General features: G+C 51.9%; 1 protein-coding gene across 4 annotated transcripts; it reads left to right on the top strand.

Moving 5' to 3' along the window:
- Positions 1 to 365: 365 nt before the first annotated feature.
- On the top strand, positions 366 to 8,439 carry CZIB (CXXC motif containing zinc binding protein). 4 transcript variants are annotated; one of them, XM_038537501.1, is made up of 8 exons: positions 369 to 522; positions 730 to 813; positions 2,561 to 2,617; positions 2,948 to 3,029; positions 3,235 to 3,266; positions 4,847 to 4,924; positions 5,629 to 5,694; positions 6,949 to 8,439. In XM_038537501.1, the coding sequence occupies exons 1-8, from the start codon at positions 409 to 411 to the stop codon at positions 7,024 to 7,026; spliced, it is 591 nt and encodes a 196-aa protein (XP_038393429.1). In that variant the 5' UTR covers positions 369 to 408; the 3' UTR covers positions 7,027 to 8,439. The 4 variants fall into 4 exon arrangements, with proteins under 4 accessions (XP_038393430.1, XP_038393429.1, XP_038393431.1 ...); XM_038537502.1 differs by lacking the exon at positions 2,561 to 2,617 and having other exon boundaries at positions 366 to 522; XM_038537503.1 differs by lacking the exons at positions 369 to 522; positions 730 to 813 and adding an exon at positions 1,581 to 1,689.
- The last annotated feature ends 608 nt before the right edge of the window (positions 8,440 to 9,047 follow it).

Raw genomic sequence — 9,047 nt, forward strand, 5'->3', positions numbered from 1 at the left:
CACCCCCCGAAGGAAAGAGGGCGGGCGGTTCAGAGGAGCGCCCATCCCCCAGCCTGCGAAGCTGGCCGCGGGCAGGGGAACCCACGCCGTCTGAGGGGCCGCGCGGCTGTTGGGGGCAGAGACAGAGGGAAGGGCCAGCAGACAGAACTGAGGGGCAGGAAAAGCCCTGGCAGAGGCTTCGCGCAGGGACGTCGTGTTTGCTACGCGATCCCTCAGACTAGCATGGTGCCGCCAGGACACCGGCGTTCAGCAAGCACCCGGAAGCAGGTTCGGCGGCTCTGAGCGCAGGCTAATCGTGGACTCACGAGACCCCGCCGGTCCCCTTAGAGGAGGGAAGGAGACAACACCGGCCCACGTGGGAGGCAGCTGCCACGGGTGGAGGCCCCGCCCCCTCGACGCACGCCGGAGATGCGCACCCGCACGGTACGCCGGCGGCGCCTACCGTTTACGACAGGCCGGAAAGCAGCGGCCGCCGCTGTCGCCAGGCCGAGTCGGGCCGAGCCGAGCCACGCCACTATGGGGGTGAGGCGGAGGCTGCCGCCGAGGCAGGGACAGGGAGGTGGCGAGGACCTGGGCGGCGGGAGTTCGTGCCAGGAGGGAATGAGAGGAGCGGGCTTGTGCTGGGAAGGAGCAGGGAGGCAGAGCTCGTACTGGGAGGGGCGGGGCTGGGGCAAGGTAGGCTGCGCAGGCGCGGTTGATGCCCTTTCTCCGGCCACCCCCTCTCCACAGAAAATTGCGCTGCAGCTCAAAGCCACGCTGGAGAATGTCACCAACCTCCGCCCCTTGGGCGAGGACTTCCGGTGGTACCTCAAGGTGCGGCTGGAGGGGCGGGGCCCTGGGCGGGAGAAGGGAGGGGCCTGAGAAGCCGCAGCGCCGCGAGGTTCCGAGTGGGGGAGCGACTCCGGAAGGGGCGGGGCCCTGGACGGGAGAAGGGAGGGGCCTGGGAGGCCGCGGCGCCGCGAGGTTTCGGGTGGGGAAGCGACTCCGGAAGGGGCGGGGCGCCAGGGGCGGGGAGAAGGGAGGGACCTGGGAGGCCGCGGCGCCGCGAGGTTCCGGGTGGGGGAGCGACTCCGGGAGGGGCGGGGCCCTGGGCGGGAGAAGGGAGGGGCCTGGGAGGCCGCGGCGCCGCGAGGTTCCGGGTGGGGGAGCGACTCCGGAAGGGGCGGGGCCCTGGACGGGAGAAGGGAGGGGCCTGGGAGGCCGCGGCGCCGCGAGGTTCCGGGTGGGGGAGCGACTCCGGAAGGGGCGGGGCGCCAGGGGCGGGGAGAAGGGAGGGACCTGGGAGGCCGCGGCGCCGCGAGGTTCCGGGTGGGGGAGCGACTCCGGGAGGGGCGGGGCCCTGGGCGGGAGAAGGGAGGGGCCTGGGAGGCCGCGGCGCCGCGAGGTTCCGGGTGGGGGAGCGACTCCGGAAGGGGCGGGGCGCCAGGGGCGGGGAGAAGGGAGGGACCTGGGAGGCCGCGGCGCCGCGAGGTTTCGGGTGGGGGAGCGACTCCGGAAGGGGCGGGGCCCTGGGCGGGAGAAGGGAGGGGCCTGGGAGGCCGCGGCGCCGCGAGGTTCCGGGTGGGGGAGCGACTCCGGAAGGGGCGGGGCGCCAGGGGGCGGGGGCGGGGCGCCAGCGGGTGGCGCCGGGAGAGCTTTCCCGTGTCCAGGTCGGCTTTTGAGGATCTGCGTCTTGGCAAGATTGGAAATGTATTACCCTTAAATGTTGTTTTCCCGACTAGAATTTGTTCATTTTTCAGAATGTATTGGTTAATTCTTAATTGGCAAGGGCTCGGAATTCCCTTTGTAATTTTTCCTCCGTGAAATATTTCATGTTACGGAAACACTAAACGAAAGGCTACTTTGGTTTACAAGAAGGGGTCTTGGGATTCTTTAGTAAAGAGAGGAATTGCACCTTGTGTTTCGCTTGTACATTGGGCTTTATTTCTCGTGAAATCGTCTTCATGTTGTTCTCCCCTCCCGGTACCGGCGAATCTGGTCTACGGAGGCCCCTCGTGCAGAGCAGGCTGAGGCCCTTAGCTCTCCCAGATCTCGTAGCTTCTGCTCTGTGTCGCTCCTCGTCTAAACCCCAGCGAAAGCTCTGTCCCTTTTAGGAAGCTTTCTAGACACCTTTACTACCAAATACTTTGAAGCTCGAGTCCCAGGGCTTATTTGAGGAATTCATGTTCTTCCGCTTCAGAAAGCAGAGTCTAGCGAAGGAGACAGACGTGGAGTAACAACAGTGATGAATACTTCTACTGGGAACCTACAAGGGAAGCCCCAGGCCCAACGAGGGGTGGGGGTGGGCGCTGTTGAGAGCATTTCTGCCCTTCCTGAGCCCTCGATGTCCAGCCAGACCGGGTACTTCTTAGAGGAGGGTGGGCAAGCCTGCAGGAGAAACACGTGACCTGTTCTGTGCCCAGAGAGAAATCCAGATGTGTTCTTGGGGCTGGTAGTAAAGAGGAGGTGAAACTGGATAAGAAGGTAGTTTGACCCTGCCTACGTCACACTTTTCTTGCCGTTTCCTTGTCTGCCCACCTGAGCCAACTACTTTACTAATCCCTCTTTTTCCTCCCTCAAGATGAAATGTGGCAACTGTGGTGAGATTTCAGAGAAGTGGCAGTATATTCGGCTGATGGTAACTGCTTCCCCTACCACGATAGCTGCACACAAACACTTAGGCCTCTAGGCAGGGATCTGGGGAGGGAACTTGTGACCCTAATCTCTCAGGTCTTTGGACCATGTTTTCTGTGGTTTGGAAGGGCAGCCCTGGAACAGGCTTCTTTGGAATGTGAGGCAGAGTTCAAAATCAAGGGGAATCCTTTTTTCAGTCTCAAGGAGCTCCCCAGGATTCTTATCCTGGCAGATGGCACTCCCTGTCAGAGTCTTGGTCTCTTCAGCTGTCTAAGTGGTAGATGGGATCTTGTCTAATGAATGTGTGGTGACAGCTTCTGTTTACCCTTGCCAGGACACTGTGGCACTGAAGGGAGGTCGTGGCAGCGCCTCCATGGTCCAGAAGTGCAAACTATGTGCGAGGGAAAACTCCATCGGTAGGTCGGGCCACGAATCTTGAGCTCTGCCAGCTGGGCCACATCTTCCTGGTACTGGACCAAAAGCAGGCTCGTGTGACTGTGGGTGGACCTAGGCCTGAGGTGCCCAGGCCGTGGCAGCCGACTCTCCCAGAGCCACATCTGGGCACCAGGATGGGGGCAAGTAGGGACTCAAGTCAACTTTGTCTTCTCTTTGATGTTTCAGAGATTTTGAGCAGCACCATCAAATCTTACAATGTAAGTTTCCTGCTGTGGTGGTAGGTACGGTGCATTTAAATCTAAGCTGGGAACTGGGAAGCCTGGATTCCAGAGTTTTTTTCTGCACCAGAGTGACGTGCCATGGGGCACTCATATTCTTACTTGTTCACTCACTCCTATCAGTCACTCACCATGTACTGGCTTTTAAGGCAGAAGAGTCATAAATAAGGCTATTGCAGTGCCTCTCTAATAAGCACTGGGCTATGGGAGCTCAGGGAACCTCTGGCCCAACCTGGCCACTCAGTTTCCATCACTGAAAGCACTTGCTTGTCTACACAGAGGATTGGGGAGCCATCTCTGGCACCCTCGATGTTGATGTTATTAGCTAGTTATATGTTACTGTGTAACAAATTAGTTCAAAGACAACAGAGGGAGGGTGTACTTTGAGTCTCTCTGTTTAAAGGGTAGTTACTTGTATTCACCTATTCCTTAATTTAAATTTTATTTATTTATATAAGACAGAGTATGGGCAGGGGGAGGGGCAAAAGGAGGAGCAGAAGGAGAAGCAGGCTGCCCGCTGAACACAGAGCCGAATGGGCTGAGTCCCAGGACCCCAAGATCAGGACCTGAGCTAAAATCAGACACTTAACTGAGTCACCCAGATGCCCCCTTACTTAGTATTTTTGAAACATGTTTGACTTATGCCAAATTTTCAGTTTTGTCTGGAAGTTAAAGGGAGAAGTTGTGAGTGTTTTCAAGTAAATGATATATAGTGGATGAAACACCAGTTAACAAAAAGCAAACTAGGGCCAACAGAGTGCCTCATCAGTGCCAGGCACATGGTTGGTGTGTAGAAATGATTTTACAGGGAATGACAGAATGAGACTGAATGGCATCTCAGAGCCCATGGGTCACTTAGGCATGAATTTCCTCACTATACTAGCCCCTTCAAGAGGCACCTCTTCCACATGAAAACCCCATTTCAAAGGCTTTTAATTCAGCCTCCTGCCTCATAGTATGGCAGAGGTTTGGAAGATTTGGATACTTTATAGCCTAACATTCTTGTTCATATTTTTTTTTTTTATGATAGTCACACAGAGAGAGAGAGGGGGGGGGGGGCAGAGACACAGGCAGAGGGAGAAGCAGGCTCCATGCCCCGGGAGCCCGACGTGGGACTTGATCCCGGGTCTCCAGGATCGCGCCCTGGGCCAAAGGCAGGCGCTAAACCGCTGCACCACCCAGGGATCCCTCATATTTTTTATTTTGATAATTTTTATCTACCATTTGGGCATAGTGTCTGGCACTTTACATAGTTCAGATTTTCACAGCAAACCTGTAGTGGTTTCCCTCAGCCCAATCTGATAATCTTAGGCCCAGTTGGGAAAAGAAGCAGGCCTGTCTGAGCTCATATCCAGGCAGGCTGACTCCACAACTCAGTCTTTCTTCTGTAGCAACTATGTCCAAGAAGGTCTTATGAGGAGCAGGTGCCCAATGCAGTCTTCTTCCAGAAGGGGAGGAGTTGCCCCCAAGTCTCATTCTGGGCTTACAGGAAGGATAGGGGAATGAGGTCTTCCCAAGGGCCCAGTTGGACCTGCCCCCTTAACACACTTCCTTTCTAGGCTGAAGACAATGAGAAGTTCAAGACAATTGTGGAGTTTGAGTGCCGAGGCCTTGAACCAATTGATTTCCAGCCCCAGGTGTGTCTGTCTTCTTGGGGTACCTGTGTCTTTGGGGAGGGCATGTAGGAAGTAACAGCATAACTTTGCTTCATCCAGAGACCATGGACTAGGACTTCTAAGGATAATAATTGTTATTTATTAGTGTCTACTATATGTTGGGCACTGTGCTGGTCACGTTTACATATTCATTTAATCCTCATGTAACCCTGTGAAGTTATTCATCCTATTTTTAAGACAAGGAAAGAAGTTCAGAGATTTTTGCCACTTGCCCAAGGTGACAGTAAGCACTGGAACTGTCATTTGAACCCAGGTCTATCTGACTCCAGAACCAGTACTCCTCCCACTTTATTTTCACCTCATGACAAATCTGTGAAGCAGATAGACAAGTCCATATTCTCATCCCTGTTTCCTAAACAAGAAAACTAAGGTCCAGAGAGGAGAATGACATGCCCAGAGTCTTTCAGGAACACAGGGGTAACAGAAAGGTGTCTACCCCTCCTGCTTCTGGTCCGGGGCTGTAGTTTCAAGGAACCACTTCAGTCCTGGGAGAGCTGCCAGGACTGGGAAGTGCAGTAGTTACTCTAGAACAGGTGCTCGCACTGCACCTCTGTCCTCCCACCTTAAAGGTGGTGTGAGAAGAGCCTGTTCCCTGGCCAGCCCTCACATGCTGGACCAGTGCCTCCTTTCCTCCAGACTAACTGCTGTCTTCCTGTCACCAACAGGCGGGGTTTGCTGCTGAGGGTGTGGAATCGGGGACAGTCTTCAGCGATATTAATCTGCAGGAGAAGGTACAGGACGTGGGGGCCTTGCAGGACACTATTGGGTACCTGGTGGGAATTACCATTTCAGCGAACAAAGATGACTCCACATTTTTTTTGTTTTGTTTTGTTTTTTGTTGGTGATTTTGGTGTTTAAATGGCCCTAAGTGTAGTGCTAAAGGTGCTATCTAGTGTCCCACAAGCAAGAAGTCTGGGATATGCCTAATGGAGAACATGCATGTTAGGTAAGCTTTCTTTAGCTATGAGTTATAGTGCTGTTGGCTAGGAGTTCAATATTAATGAATCAATTACCTATAAGGTGTTTTTAAACAGAAACCTACCCAAAATAAGATTATATATTGATTGGTTGAAAATGTCATCAGAGGTTTCCAAGATTACCTAACCCTGTATCTCCCCTGGAAGCAGTGGTTCACTGATTACTAATTCAGTATTTGTGGTGATTTTGCAGCATAAAACTACCATGAATAATGAAAATCATCTGTATTACTGGACAGGTTACTGCCTTACATAAGCCTTGTGATGAGACTTCAGAAGGAGGACAGAAGCCTCCTTCAGTTTGCATAGCACCTAATGACAAGTGGAATTTACTGAACTCTTACATGGCTTGGCACTATGTTAAATACTTTTACATGGGTTCCCTCATATGCTGCTTTTGACATTCAACATGAAGTCTGTTGTCCCTTTTTTTTTTAAGATTTTATTTATTTATTCATGAGACACACACACGCACACACACAGAGGGAGAGGGGGAGAGAGAGAGAGGCAGAGACACAGGCAGAGAGAGAAGCAGGCTCCATGCAGGGAGCCTGACACAGGACTCAATCCCAGGTCTCCAGGATCAGGCCCTGGACTGAAGGCGGCGCTAAACTGCTGAGCCACCCAGGGATCCCCCTTTTTAATTTTTTAAAAGATTTTATTTATTTGAGACACACACAGGCAGAGGCACAGGCAGAGGGAGAAGCAGGTTCCCTGTGGAGAGCCCGACACGGGACTCGATTCTCAGACCCGGGATCACACCCTGCACCAAGGGCAGACGCTCCACCAATGACCCTCTAGGTGTCCCTGTCCCTTCTTTAAATAGAAGACAGAACGGAGGCTCTGAGAAGTGACTTGCTCAGAATGAGCTCTAGCTCTGTTCTGGGACATACATATTCATGAGTATCTCAGTAAGAGCCTGAACTGGCCCTTTAAAGTCCCACAGTGCCCTTGTCCACACTGTCCTAAGCCATCTCGAGGCTGACAACCGCCTTTTTTTCCCCACAGGACTGGACGGACTATGACGAAAAGGCTCAGGAATCTGTGGGCATCTACGAGGTCACCCACCAGTTTGTGAAGTGCTGAACCTTCTTCCTGCACACTTGCCTCTAAGAACTGAGAAGGGACAACATGCCCCAAGCAGCAGAGCCATTGAGGCTAGGCCCCTTGTCCCTTGTCTCCCAGGAGCTGTCCAGGCCCTCACAGCCTGCATGCTGGGCTCTGTCACAGCCCCCCAAGCCCACTAATAAAGCCCCTGTTTGTGCTGCACTGCTGCATGAAGGCAGAGTCAGGCAGAAGGACAGCAACTCCTCCACAAATAAGAATTCATGTTGGAAGTCTCGGATTGCTTCCTGGCACGTTCCCACAGTTTAAGATCCAATTTGTAAAATATGCGGGAGTGCATAGCTTCTAAGGGCTCCAGCCCTTGGGGAGTGGGTAGGTCAATCCAAAGGACCTAAGGTGTCAAGGCCAATGGTGCTAAGGGCAGTTGGGCCTGTGGAATGATTCTATGAGCCCCATGGTCCTAAGCCAAAACACTACATTGACCACCTTCTCTCCCAAGTAAGCCCAGGCATTTTTAGCTGATGTCACTTCATATTCCAGGGCCAGCAGGGACTTTAGAGTTGGCAGTCCAGTCCTGGTATGAATCTGCTCTGAAATTCCTACTGGACCATCATCAAGTCTGTCTACTTGCTGAGAGGGGCAGTCCTCTTCCCATCAGAGGAGTCCATATGAAAGCTCTTCCTTCTGCTAAGTCAGCCTTTATGTTCCCTGGAGTTCCTCCTGCTGGTCCTGCTTGGTCACTTTGTGGTTATGCTTTCATGTTCTACCCCTGGACAGCCCTGTGGACGTCTGAAGACCGGAGTCGTGGCTCTGTGTGTCTTGTGGGCCTGGTTCCCTGGGTCTGAGGGTCCCCTGCAGAGTGGAAAGAGTTGTTTGGTATACGATTAGATCCTGAGGGCATGCTCATGCCTTCACGCTGGTGAACCCATCTTTTGGAAAACTTGTGAGAGACCTTACTATTCCAGTGTTCTGCTGGAGCCAGAATTCTTTGGAAGTAAAAATTATTACCTTAATTTTCTGGGAGGCCCACTGGGAAATGATCTGCCCATTTCCACACTGGTTGTGGCGGGGACTAGGAAGGGGCACTACCTCAGATTTCAGGTAAAGCTGGCTGTGTCCACAGTGGTAAAGAGATGCCTACCTTGTCTGTTCTCCAGTCTGGCATCTCCATCGTGTTCCCTCTATGCTCCCTGTGTTCCTGGCCCCTGCACATGCTCTTTTCTGCATCTGACATAGCAGAGCTGCTGTGGCCCTCCCTCTGCCACCAGGTCTATAAGGTTCTATCACCCACAGGGTCCAATCTGCTGCTTAGCCTGAAAACAAATCAGTGGAAGCAGCCTGAGAAGCAGCCTTTCTGTGTTTTAGTCTCTGTAATAGCCAGTGTGTGTGAAGCTCACAAAGACAAATAATAAAAGGATCTCAAGGTTTTCTTTATATTTTAGATTATTTTCTTATTTTTCAGGAGGTAGAAGAACCCAAATAATCACTAACAGATTAAAGGAAAATTAGATTATGTCAGCAGATGCAGAATAAGTGTTCAGTAAAATTTAGTATCCATTCAACAATAAAACCAACTATAGAAACTCTGAGACTAAGAATAGAAAGGAACTACCCTCACATCACAAAGTAGATCTGTAGAGAATGTAGAGCAAATGAAATGCGTGAAGTATTCCATTCGAGGTCGGGTGAGCGGAGAATACCGCTGATCACTACTACTCTTCCTTATGCTTGAGGTCCTGTCCAGTGTGCTAAGACAACAACAAAAAGTTAAGGGGAAAGTATTGAAGAAACAACTCATTTTCACAGATTATGATTTTCCACTTACAAAATACAAAAGCATTATTAATAGGTGTTGGATTTAAGATCAATATACAGAAATCAAATGCACTTCAGTACACTGACAACACGCAAAATGTGATTCAAGGAAAAAGTACCATTTATAACAACAAAAAGTACCTCCAAAAGTAAGCAGGACTTAAATCTATCAAAAATGTTCATGACCTTAGTGGACAAAATTATTAAACTGCTGAAAGCTGTTAAAG

The sequence above is a fragment of the Canis lupus genome, chromosome 5, assembly GCF_011100685.1.
Source record: "Canis lupus familiaris isolate Mischka breed German Shepherd chromosome 5, alternate assembly UU_Cfam_GSD_1.0, whole genome shotgun sequence".
Classification (NCBI taxonomy): Eukaryota; Metazoa; Chordata; class Mammalia; order Carnivora; family Canidae; genus Canis; species Canis lupus.